General features: G+C 38.3%; 1 protein-coding gene across 6 annotated transcripts in view; it reads right to left on the reverse strand.

The window, feature by feature from the left end:
- Positions 1-66: 66 nt before the first annotated feature.
- The window catches only part of CRYZL1 (crystallin zeta like 1), a 35,726-nt gene continuing 22,169 nt past the window's right edge, over positions 67-13,623 (reverse strand). For 4 of the 6 annotated variants that reach the window (XM_065913512.1, XM_065913513.1, XM_065913510.1 and 1 more), the window contains 7 exons: positions 9,588-9,748; positions 8,376-8,487; positions 6,026-6,124; positions 4,399-4,520; positions 3,314-3,419; positions 1,116-1,161; positions 67-578 (listed from right to left, as the gene is read on the reverse strand). In XM_065913512.1, the coding sequence (XP_065769584.1) occupies positions 479-578; positions 1,116-1,161; positions 3,314-3,419; positions 4,399-4,520; positions 6,026-6,124; positions 8,376-8,487; positions 9,588-9,748 (746 nt within the window). In that variant the 3' untranslated portion in view covers positions 67-478. Of the gene's footprint in view, positions 579-1,115; positions 1,166-3,313; positions 3,420-4,398; positions 4,521-6,025; positions 6,125-8,375; positions 8,488-9,587; positions 9,749-13,623 lie in introns of all 6 variants that reach the window. The other 2 variants (XM_065913514.1, XM_065913515.1) reach the window with 2 other exon arrangements.

Genomic DNA, 13,623 nt, shown 5'->3' on the forward strand with positions numbered 1-13,623 from the left:
GCTTTCTCTTGACTAGATCCTTTCATACTTGGAAATATATTCTAAGTATTAAATTACGACAACAAAGGATGTTTAAAGAAGGTAAGTATTGAGAAAGGAGATGATTAGAAAAGTAATAACGGTATTTTGACAAAGCAAGACTCCCAGCAGCCTTGTCGACACAGTGTGGATTCCGATGACAGTTTTTCTTCATGTAGAGAATTTATAAGAGGCAAATATATAGGGACAATAATTTAAAAGGCTTTCAGAATATTCCCCTTAGATGTTAAATTTTACAACTGTCTCGACCTGTACGATAATTTTTTTTCAGATGCTTTTCAAATACTTCAAATAAATGAGCATCTTGTTTCAGCAGAAAAATATGCTTAAAAACACAAAACTTGCTTTTAGGTTCCTTGACTTTTATGAACAATTTCCAAGGAAGCTCTGGCTTCAAATACTGGAACTGGTTCATCCACCTGAGGTCTGAGAGAGAACGTTAAAACTGAACAACTTGCTTCTTTCTTCCTTGATTTTTCTGAACAACTTCCATGGTGACTTTTGCCTCGTATAGTGGAATGGGTTCATCCAACTGAGGTCTGAGGAAGAATGAAATTATTAGAAATGTCTAGTTAAGGATGAGGAGAGTACACAGCAGGGTAGTTGGCAACTGCTGTAGTTCAACTCTGTTACTTTAAATAAAATTTGTCCATTAATATTTTCACTATTAAAAGTGGTTAGATTTTGAAAGGGGAAAATACCCATTCTCTCCATTCCCTTTTTAAATTCCTCTTTTTTGATAAAACAGATTCAGCTGAAAAAAAATTGTACTTTTCTCTCCTGTCTACCTGTGGGTTATTTCAAATTGCTTTGGGAGGGGTGATGTGGATAAGCGAAGGGGCTGATACAGTATGGAATGGAGTAAAGAAAACTCATGAACCACTTCCATCTTAGGGAATACTGGTGTATCACAGGATACACTTTAGAAATATTAAACGGCAGCTGTTTATCTAAACAAAATGTAACATGGTGGCAACAAGTGTACTGAGAATGCTGAAACAAAAATGGGAATGCCCATTTTATCTCTTGGAGAATAGAAAAATAAACAAGAACAATGATTTGGTCGTCCAGCATACCTAAAAACACCAGTTGATAACTTCTCCATCACGTCTTTTAAAATACGTAGCTGGAAAAGACTGTTAAGGTGACAATGTGAAGGAGTAAATAAAACTATCTGATAAGCAGAGGATGCTAGGCAGGTCACCTATTTTTGTAACAGAAATTCTGTAAGCTATCCAAGTCTACCTCTAAACCAGGAAAATGGGGGAAGTGATTTGAGAGAGATACTGACATAACAGAGCATAAAACTTCAAAGGACAAGTGATGAAAGAAGCCTGTTTCTCCTTAAGTAACGACTAGTGTTATCCCAAGTGGACGGTATTATTAACAGAATGGGTCAGGGTTTCATCTTAGCGCTACATATGGTATTTTTAATTAAAAACTTTAGCACTGACATTTCTTAACTTTAGGAGCACATTTATTAAGCTAGCTGATATATGTATGCAAGAAAGTTAATAATCTCTGTGTCTAGTATGTGCAAATAAGAAACAGTATAAAATTTAAAACTCTAGTCATTTAATTGAAATAATATTAGAGCTGAGAGTATATAACTGCTAGTACAGGGGAATTATTTATGGTGTATAATCACACAATTGGAAGGCTATCTATATAAATCATAAGCATCAACTGGCTCATGTGTGATGCAGTTGAGGGGGGTTTGCACAAGTGAGGACTAAAGTTTGAGTCAGGACTTTAGGAAATGTAAGAGAAAATACAAACATAAGCTACTTTAAAGATATTTTTTAAAGGACCTAAAGAATACTGATTCACTCTTTGTTACTGCAAATTCGCTTTCTTCTGTTAATGAAATTGACAATGGTATGTGTAAGTGTGTGTGTGTATAAATATGTATTTTTGATTTTTGAAAACAACATTTCTTATAAACATGTCATATTTCAACTTGGTCCATGAATTTGTCAGACAGGTTAAAATCTTACAGTGTGGGGGAAAGGAGAGTAGTTGAGAGAATTAAGTAATGCAGGCAGAGCAGCCAGCCAGCCTTCTGACATGTAAGATTCAAAACATGCTAACTTGTGTTACTTTTAATACAGTGTGTCTATAATGGACATCCCCTGATATTCTTGAGAATTACAATGTTATTGGACATTTCATCATTTAAAGCTGAAATTTAAATAATTCTTTTTAGAGAGTTAAAAATTAAGTTTATTTTCCAAATTTAATAGGAAAACATTTAATCAAAAATAAACACACATTCACTACATTAAAGGGTTGTTCTGGTTTTGAAATGAACTCTTTAAAACTCAAAATATGCAATATACTGATTAAATACTACTATTTGAAGGCTCTGAAATAAGCTTGCCATAGATTTTAGAGGAGGCTGGCCTTGTACATAGCACGCATGTATAACAACGTGCATTTGATAAAAATAATGATATTCAGTGAGACATGCAAGTCTCTTCATGCATAATTATACTCTATTTAGTAATGAGAACATATTAATATTTATCCAATATATTAATATTAAAAATTTTACCAAGTACAGCTGCCTTTAAGACAGGCATCTCAGAAACAAAATGTTTATTCTTAAATTGACCCTGCTCTAAATAGGTTTGGACCTTTCTTTCAGAACTGCTTTCAGAGTCTCAAGAAAACTTGATTACTTTTACTAAAATGGAATGATTCGATTTTACACTCGATTTGTTACTGAATCACTTCCATTAAAAATAATCCATCTTTCTTTGATAAAGATTTCCTAGCACTGATATTCTTAAAAACAGCCCCCCCTCAACTCTTTGATTTAGATGAATATTCTGAAATGTTTTGCACAGTGGTGCCACCATAGGAGTACAGATGTAGTCTTTTAAGGTGACCTCTGATTTTCTTGAGGCCAGATTAAAATGAAGTAAATTTTTCCATGTCTCCTATAGTTTGATTTCATATTCAGAAACGAATGAGACAGCTTGGAGGATGTGATTTCTGTCCTGGCATTTGCCAGTGCATCCTTGGGCGTGTATTAACCTTTCTATCCTTCTGTTTCTTTACTTGTGACAGAGGGATAATAATAGTACTTATATTTCACAGGGTTGTTTTCATATTTAATTAAGTACCTATAACACACTTGGAACTTTGGCATGTTCAATGAAAGTTAGCTGCTATTATTATTATTAACTATTATCATTATTAAAGAATTTAATGATGAGAATACAAGGTACATTTCAAGCCAGAAATTCAAATCAGTAGAAAAAAAGGATATAAAGATACTTTCCCTGTTGTACATTTGACAGATTCCAAACTTCATCATTAAGGAAAGCCACTGCTGCTCCCTTGAGGAAAAGGCAATGACTATCTGGAGGATCCAGCTTGGATAAAATGCACAAAGAACGCTCAGTTACTGTGAGTTTCATAGCAGGAGAATGATTGGTATCAGGTCAGAAAAATTTTTACACAAAGTAATACCCAAATCGCAAGTAATCAGCACACAGACTTTAGTAACAGTATGTACACTGTAATGTTTTCTTTTCTAATTCATTGTCCAAAATTATGAAACAGCAAGGTCAAAATGCAAGGCCAATCCAGAGGTGATATAGTGGCTGCTACTCCCCAGTGTGTGTGTGTGTCTGTGTCTGTGTCTGTGTGTCTGTGTGTGTCTGTGTGTTTTCTACTACTCCCCAGTGTGTGTGTGTGCGTCTGTGTGTCTGTGTCTGTGTGTGTGTTTTCTAGCTGCTACACCCCAGTGTGTGTGTGTGTGTGTGATTTCTAGCTGCTACTCACTAGTGTGTGTGTGTGTGTGTGTGTTTGTGAGATTTCTAGCTGCTACTCACCAGTCGTTTTCATGAGGAAGTTAGAAAATCATCGAAGATTGGAACATGAGAATTCTGGCATGTGAATATCACCAGAATAAAAATCCTTGAATTTTGCTGAGAAATATAACTTTGGAAGACCACACACACACACACACACACAGCAAATTCTAATTTGAATAATTAAGAAATTGTCATTTTATATAGAAATATTTTGCTAAGTATATGTCAACATGAATGTTTGTTACTAAGGGAAAAAAATCTTATTTGAAATTCTATTAAAAAATTTAGAAGTCATTATTTCCAAACCACTAAATAAAAGTTAAATGAACTCCTCTGCTATATTTCAACTATATTTCAACATCTTGGCCAACAGCTAAAGTTAAAAAAAAAAAATAAAGCTATATTTCTTTAAAAATAGGAAATAATTAAAAATTTATACAAATTTAGCCATACCATGCTAAAAGACTTAGGCATTATTCTTTGTTAATTATATCCTATTGGTGGAATAGTAATACTTTACTGTTTCTGTTAATACCTGCAGGTTTTCTTCTGTTGTTACCCAATGGCCTCCAACACCAAGAAGGGTGATGATATCATGTTTATGTGGTAGTAGTTGTAATTTTTCAGCTGGTTCGTCATCTTTACTATATAACCTCACTTACAGAGGAATTGTTTAAAAAGAAAGAGAGGGAGAGAACATATATTTTATAGTAATCTGATAAAAATTTATTCTTCAAACTAGTTCTCTTTACTTTTAATGTAACAAGGAAGCATTTTTCTTAGAACAAGGTAACATATGATGTATTCAGACACCTTAAAATACACTTTTACATTAAAACTGTTCATAAAATTTACTTTAGATTTAATTATGAGATAACTAAAGATAAAATGACCCTTTTAATTTGAAAATCAGACAAGGTAACAACACACACAGCTAAGTCTGACTGTTTTAATCATACCATTGATAGCTTAATACTTTGGGAAAAGTTGACTTCTGAGTAAGGAATTCATAGATTCAAGAATGTCCTGCTTTGACATAATTATTGAAATGTCCATTTGAAAAGTTAATGAACTATATATTCACTTCCACTGAAAGATTTTTCTGAGTTAATTTCAAATCTTGAAAATACTGGCTAAAAGAAACAGATATGGCCATAGCTCCATTTGTTATGATCTTAGAAGATAAATTCTAACAAAATATAAATAGAATCCCTTGGCAGGCTTGTGAATCCTATTCTTAAGGTGCAGTGGCACTACCAAAGTGTGTAGAGATTAGGTGTTAAATAGCTATTGGTTAAGCTACAAAAGTTCAAGGAAGGTAAAATGCAAAAAAAATCTGCATTTTCCAAAAAGGGACTGCAGAAGCTCACCATCCCTCAGAGGCCAGCCATACATAGCAGAAATAAGTGACTGGCTGAGACCTGAACGAATCCAAGAACCTCTGAACCCGTGAAGAATCCACCTGCCAATGCAGGAGACGCAGGTTCAATCCCTGGGTCAGGAAGAGCCCTCTGGGAGATAGCAATCCACTCCAGTATTTTTGCCTGGAAGATACCATGGACAGAGAAGCGTGGCGGGCTGCTGCTCACCAGGAGTTGGACGTGACTGAGTGAGCACAGCCAGCACAAGTACAACCAGGGAGGCCCCGGACGTCTTGTAGATCCTGAAACCCCCGTGCCTGGGTCTCACAGGGCGTCCCAGGCGGCACCATCGGTAGAGAAGTGAAAGTGAACGTCACGCAGTCTCTCTGAGGCCCCATGGAATTCTCTAGGCCAGCATGCTGGAGTGGGTAACCGTTCCCTTCTCCAGAGGATCTTCCCAACCCAGGGACTGAGCCCAAATCTCCCACATTGCAGGTGGATTCTTCACCGACTGAACCACCAGGGAAGCCCCCAGGGGTAAAGAACTGGCCTGCTAGGTAGCATCTTCATCTAAAAACAAAACGGGCTTCCTGGTGGTCCAGTGGCTAAGACTGGACACTCTCAAAGGAGGAGGCCCCGGCTCAATCCCTGATCCGAAAACTAGATCTCCCAGGAGGAAAAAAACTCTCAACCTCAGCCTAATAAATATATAAGTAATTACTTCCTGGTTATATTTTTTCCCAGAAATTTACCCATCACAATAAAAAAATGACAGAAATCACTGATTTAGTGAATACCCACCTCCAGCATCTAGGACAATGTCCACTCCGAGGCCACCCGTTTCTTCTAAACAGCTGTCAGTCACGTGGGCTTTCCCATTAGACACATCGATCACTCGAGCTGCGAAGGACAGAAAGTCAGGCGACTGTGCTGTTCTCTATGTGATCAGCACAGCTCCCAGAAGGAGAGAAGGAAAAGCAACTCAGTTTCTCGTCTCTGAAATGAATTAAATGGTTGAAGCAGTTATTAAATTTGAGTTATCCTGTTTTTCATCTAACCCAGTGTTGGTAAGAATCAATTTAAATGAAGAAACAGGTATAGTCAATAAATTAAAATATGAGCATTCTATAGACAACATATTCCAAGGTTGATCTGTTGACACAGAGGACTGTTCTTTATAAGCTAAAGGGTGTTTTGCCAGAACTGAGACTCTCTAAACTGCAAATGTACCTATGTATTCAGATGTGAACTGAAAGATTAAACAATTTCTTAAGTATGTTCAGATTTAATAGAGGTCAGAGCTCAAAAGTACAAAGATCTATTCTGGATTTGGTACTTGTCTGTTAGAGGCAGTTTTATCCTTTCTCAGTCACAGAAATCCCAACCCGTACCCGGCATTCCCTGACTTGCCCTCCAAAACAAAAACAGAATTCTGAGGGTGAAAAAACAAAACAGGATTATTCTAAGCAGAGTTAGTGAAAATAAAACTAACTTTAACTGGTTGTTTTAAAGTACTATATTAAGAGAACAAGCCAATGAGAACTGAAAGATCTCAGAATTTGGGGACTTCCCTGATAATCCAGTGGCTAGACTATTGCTCCCAAAGCAGGGAGACCAGGTTCATTCCCTGGTCAGGGATCTAGTTAGATCCCACATGCTACAACTAAGAGCTGATGAAACCAAATATAATAAATATTTTTAAAAAAAATCTCAGAATTTGAATTGGCAAATGAAGACACCTCTCTCTGTTTCATTTTTGTATTTTTGAATACCTTCTCATTACAGAGAATTCTGCTCAGAGCTGCTCAGATTCAAGGTGTAGTCTAGTACTGACTGAAGTCTTGAGGGTGGGGTGGGGAGACAGGAGGGAAGGGCAGGGTTAACCAAGAGGAAACTGCTCCTTGCCCACAGTACTATTTATGCTCCTCCCCTCCATTTTCAATCTCTTTTTTTTCTTATCTCCCTCCTTTCTCAATCCCTGTTTCAACCTTCTTTCCATTTCTTGGTTATCTGCCAAAAGCATAACATAACCATGGAAATAACCTAGGCTTTACTGTTAGACAGGCCTGGGTTCAAATTCCATTTCAGGTCTAGTGGTACACACCCTGGCACATCCTTGGACAAGCTAAATTCTGTGATGCTGTTTCCCGGTTACTTGACACAGGGTTGTTGAGGATTTAAGGAACTATCATTCATATTAACACTCAGTGAATCTTACTTTCCTTCCTGCGGGCCCTTCACTTACACTCCGCTCTTTATCTGTTAATCTCCAACGTTAATTCTGTTAACTCCAGTCTACTAAATTCCATTCCCATCTCTCCATTTTATTTTGTCAATTTCTACTTTTCTCTTTCCCATGTTCATTGCTTTTGGGATAGGTTCAGTCCTTTCAAGAGCTCCCCAGCTGATGCCATATCCTATTTATCCTAAACTATATGTGACCTGGGTTTCTGTTGAACTGGCTCATCTCCCATCCCAGTGCATCACAGGAAACAGGCAACTTTAGGGACATTTGTTGTTCAGTTGCTAAATTGTATCCAACTCTTTGCAACCCCAGGAACTGCAGCATGCCAGGCTTCTCTGTCCTTTACCATCTCCCAGAGTTTCCTCAAACTATGTCCATTGAGTTGGTGATGCCATCCAACCATCTCATTCTCTGTGGACCCCTTTAGGTACATGTCACTGGGTAAAAGAGTTTGAGAAACAAAAAGTGATACAAAAATATAATGACTTATTGACTAAAAAAACCAAAGAGGTATCAGGTGTTTCTGAACTGTGTCAAAGTTCACCTAATTCAAACTTGACTAAGTTGATAACAATGGGGCAAAGAAGAAAAAACTCTGAAAAATAACCGGGACTTCCCTAGGGGTCCAGTGCTCACACAGCAGAGGGGCGTGGGTCTTCTCCCTCATGGGGGAACTAAGATCCCACATGCCACACTGTCTGGCCAAAAGAAAACAACAACAGAAAAGCCCAAATAATTACAATGTAAACTTAAGTAACCTTGGACTTAGCACAGGAACTAAGTCCATTTTAAAAATGACACGTATTTGGCATTTTGCAGTTTGTTTTACAAGTGGAGTTTTCAAGGTGATATGATATCTCTTCAAAATTTTATGTATTAAAGTCTGTGTTGAGTATTATTACTCACCTATAGGAGGCCTAAATCTTTCAAGAATCTGCTTGTCTTCAAGGCTGCACGCTGTTGAAATCACTTTGGCTCCTCTATGGTGCGCTAACTGAATAGCTATTGTACCAAGTGCCTGTGTGGGAGAAATACACAATGGGGTTACAGATAGAGGGCAGAGGCTGTGTCTAATTCATCTAGGTTGTTTTTAATAAAGAGTAACAGTTTAGTGCTACTTCAGTATATTTTAAAATCTTGTCTGATACAAAGAAAAAAATATGGACAAGCTCATTAGAAAGGGAAACATTTGATAGACTCTGCCTCAAGGAAAAGCTGTGTGTGCTACAGGCTCCCAGCCAGTCTGACTATAGCACATAACCTCAAGGACAGAAGCAGGATGAATTCGGAACACGGCCTTGGAAAGAGAAAAATGGGCCATTAAGGGCCTTGTCAGCATAATGTACTAAGCTAATTATATGGTACATATACCAGTCCAGCAACCTCTCTTCGAAAATCAAAGCACTTCAAAAGTTCCATCCTTTTGCTGACCTGTGGGTACGTTCAGGAAAATTACTATCTTGATGTTGGACACAGGGCTGAAGCCAATGAAGACTGCCTTTTTTTCCAAAGAAAAATCATTTTCATCAACAGTCAGATATAAAATCTGTAACATTTTTAGATTTTTATGTAATCTTTTATTAGTGTCTTTATATTTGTTTATCATGTATAAACATCACTACATATATGCAACATGTTTAAATTAGTACAGTTTTGATCTTGGGTGATATATCTATAAATGAGACACCTTAATCACATAAGTGTAACTATGAGGGATATGATACAAAATAGGCAGGGAGACCTGGGGTCTAGCTTCAAAGATTAGGAACTATTTCAAGTTCTGTGTAACAGGCATGAATAAAAATGGTTTGTCTGCTTTTTTAAAGTACTAGCAGATTCAAAGCAGTAAGAAACTAAACACTTACCGTCTGTTGATAAAAGCTGCTTATTTTAGAAAATGGGAGTTTGGTATAGGAAATCAGTGAATAAGTTAACTGGCAATACATTGTATTAGTAAGTGAATGGCCCATTTCTCAATTTCCTAAGTTTATCCTACTTTGGTCTTTTTAAAAAAACATTTATTTATTTTAATTGGAGGCTAATTACTTTACAGTATTGTAGTGGGTTTTGCCATACATTGACATGATGTTTTTTTTTAACAAAACTATTAGCACCTACACTTGCTCCGTCCATTATCAGCACGGATTTTCCAGGCGAGAGATGAGAAAGATAATGCAGGGCTGTATAGGCTCTTAATCCATCCCGGATGGTTCCAGCAGCTTCTGTCCACGTGACTTTTTCTGGTTTGTGAACTATCACAAAGAACAAGAGGAAACAATCTGTTAGCAAGGCCCATTAGACCTGCCGCCTGGATCTGTTTGCTTCCATCTCTGCTGCCACCACAGCCCTGGTCTAGGCCTCTGCTCCCAGTATCTTTCACCTCCATCACGCTTTACCTGCCGCCATTTGTGCCCACACACACTCCACTGTGAATGCAGGAGTCAGTGTGTGCATTTTTTTAAATGTTTTATGGTTGAAGTAAAACATGCAGAAAACAACATGAAACAAAGTATAGCTGGGTGAATAAATATAAAGTACATGAGTAACTACCATCCTGGTTGAAAAAGAAAACAAACCCTCATGTTGACAGCCTCACCTCTCCCACCAAAGGCATTTTTAAAAAACTGAGATATAATTGACATCAGAGGTCACAACCATACTAGTTTAATGATAAAGTTGTTGTTCAATCGCCAAGTTGTGTCTGACTCTTTGCAACCCCATGGACTGCAGCACGCCAGGCTTCCCTGTCTATCACCAACTCCCAGAGCTTACACAGACTCATGTCCATTGAGTCAGTGATGCCATACAACCATCTCATCCTCTGTTGCCCCCTTCTCCTCCTGCCCTCAATCCTTTCCAGCATCAGGCAGGGTCTTTTCCAATGAATTGGCTCTTTGCTTCAAGTGGTCAAAGTATAGGAGCTTCAGCTTCAGCATCAGTCCTTCCAATGAATATTCAGGGTTATTTCCTTTAGGATTGGCTGGTTTGATCTCCTTGTAGTCCAACACCACAGTTCAAAAGCATTAATTCTTTATTGATCAATTGATCAAAAGCATCAATTTGGCATATACATTCCTAAACAACATAATTTTGTTTTGCCTGTTTCTGAACTTTATCTAAATGGAACTGTACTATACACATTTTTTTCTGTCTTCTTTTTTTGCTTATCATTTTTTAAGACACATCCTTTTTTGGTACTTGTGGCTATGCATGCTAAGTTGCTTCAGTCGTGTCCAACTCTTTGGGACCCTATGGACTGTAGCCAGCCAGGCTCCTCTGTTCATAGGATTTTCCAGGCAAGAATACTGGAGTGGGTTGCCATTTCTTTCTTCAGGGGATCTTCCAGACCCAGGGACAGAACCTGTGTTTCCTGCACTGCAGGCAAATTCTGTACCACTGAGCTGGGGAAGCCTCACTAGGCTATAGTGCTTTTCATTTTTGATGTCTTATGGCAACATCTAATTTAATAGAATGGATGGGTTATCCACTCTTGAGTCAAGGAACATTTCTGTTTCCCCCCATTTTTTGGTAGTTAGGTATTCTTAACTTTTCAGGAGTTAAGCATTCTTTTTTTTTTTTTCCATTTATTTTTATTAGTTGGAGGCTAATTAATTACTTTACAATATTGTAGTAGTTTTTGCCATACATTGACATGAATCAGCCATGGATTTACATGTGTTCCCCATCCCGATCCCCCCTCCCACCTCCCTCTGCATCCCATCCCTCTGGGTCATCCCAGTGCACCAGCCCTGAGCACTTGTCTCATGCATCCAACCTGGGCTGGTGATCTGTTTCACCCTTGATAGTATACTTGTTTCAATGCTATTGTGAGTTAAGCATTCTTAACTAAGAATGCTCATGTATAAAAGTACGCTTGTGCTGGTACACAGGTGTTCTACAAGGTATTTACTGAGGAAAGGAATTCTGCCTTCGACGTCACTGAACACTTCCACAGTAGCTTATGAATTGACTCTCACAAAGCTGCTGCTTTGAACATCCTTGTCAACCCTGGTATTACACATTTTTGCCCATTGTATGGGTGTGTCATGGTTTCTTACTGTGATTTTAATTTGCTTTCTTTCCCCCACCTACTAATGAAGTTGAGCACCTTTCCATGTTTGCGGGCCATACAGAATTCCTTTTTTAAAAAATATTTATTTCTCTATTATTTATCCTTGGTTGTGCTGGGTCTTTGGTGCTGCACAGGCTTTTCTCCAGTTGTGGGCAGTGGGCTCCTCACTGCGGTGGCCTCTCCTGTGGCTGAGCTCTAGGGCACTCGGGCTTCAGTAGTTGGTTCCTGGGCCCAGGAACACAAGCTCAACAGTTTTGCGCCTGGGCTTAGCTGCTCCTTGGCATGTGAGATCTTCTTGAACCAAGGATCAAACCTGCGTCCCCTGAACTGGCAGGTGAGTTCTTTACCACTGAGCCACCAAGGAAGCACTAGAATTCCTTTTGTGAAGTGACTGTTCAGGTGTTTTACCAATTTTTCTACTATTGTTGTCTTTTTTCTTATTTATTTGCAGGAATTCATAGTATATTTTAGATAAGTCATTTGCTTGCTCATCTGTTATAAATATTATTTTCAGTTTTATGGTATCTCTTTTCAATCTCTTTAGTGGTGTCTTTGAAATGCAGCAGTGTCAGAATGATCTTTTAAAAACATAAATAACATCCTCACACTTCTTTGCTTAAAATTCATCAATGGTTTTCTACTGCACTTGAAACAAAACGTACACTGCTAATATAGTTTAAGTTATATTAGCTCTATATTTTCTGACCACTAAGCTGTTCCTTAATATGTTTAATTATTTAATATTTTGTTTTTATGAATGTGTATACTGAATGTGATTTTTTCACAGTATAGGTAATCCTTTCTAATTTTACCTGAAATCAAGTGTATAACACTTTCAATAGTCTTTACCATAAGTATTTTTCCTCTTAAGGCAAAAGAGTCAGATGGGTTGGACAGTGAGAATTAAATTGGCTAGCCAGTGCCATCTAGTGGGGACGTAAAGCATCCAAGCACACGATGAAAAAGTTCAGACAAGCAAGGCATTAAAACAGTAAAACATACCAAGCACCAGGGGATATCTCAGACAGTACTTTAATCCTTACAAATATGAGACAGCAATTTCCCCAGTTTTCCTGATTATAAAATGGCATTCAAGGTAATAATTTGTCTGATGCCACAAGTTTGAAAGAAAGAAAGGAAGAAAGAAAGAAATGGAAGTCGCTCAGTTGTGTCCGACTCTTTGCAACCCCAGGGACTACAGCCCAGCAGACTCCTCCATCCATGGGATTTTCCAGGCAAGAGTACTGGAGTGGGTTGCCATTTCCTTCTTCAGGAGATCTTCCTGACCCAGGGATCGAACCTGGGTCTCCCGCATTGTAGGCAGACGCTTTGCCGTCTGAGCCACCAGGGAAGACCGAGTCTGAAAGTCTGACTCTAAAGCCCATCTACTCTAACAGTGCATGTTCAGTCTATGTACAACTTACTTATATTTTTGAGATTATCTTCCATCATAAGAATTGGTACTACTTATACTTTCATTAGGAGAAGACAGTGGCACCCTACTCCAGTACTCTTGCCTAGAAAATCCCATGGACGGAGGAGCCTGGTAGGCTGCAGTCCATGGGGTTGCACAGAGTAGGACACGACTGAAGCGACTTAGCAGCAGCAGCAGCAGCATACTTTCATGAAGAAATAAAAAATTTAGTGCTGAAAAAATGTCAGGGCAAGGATACAGATGCAGACATAGAGAATAGGCTTGTGGACACAGAGGGGAAGGAAAGGGTGGGACAAATTGACAGAGCAGCACTGAAATATCCAGTCCTGTATGTAAAACAGATAACCAAAGGGAGGGTGCTGTGTAACAAGGAGCTCGGCCCAGCACTCTGGGACAGCCTGAACAGGTGGGCTGGGAGGCTCAGAGGGAGGGGACATACGTATTCCTGTGGCTAGTTCACAGGTGTACAGAGACCAACACAACATTGCGAAGCGATTATCCTCCAACTAAAAATAAATTTAAAAAGTTTTATCACATAAAAATAATGCTAACTAATAAAACTACATTTAAAATTGCAGAGGCTTTAAAATTACATGGTTAGATGTGGTTTAATGTTGAGATCCTTGCTTTTGTATTAGGTGGTCCAC

Source organism: Muntiacus reevesi, chromosome 21 (assembly GCF_963930625.1).
Source record: "Muntiacus reevesi chromosome 21, mMunRee1.1, whole genome shotgun sequence".
Lineage (NCBI taxonomy): Eukaryota > Metazoa > Chordata > Mammalia > Artiodactyla > Cervidae > Muntiacus > Muntiacus reevesi.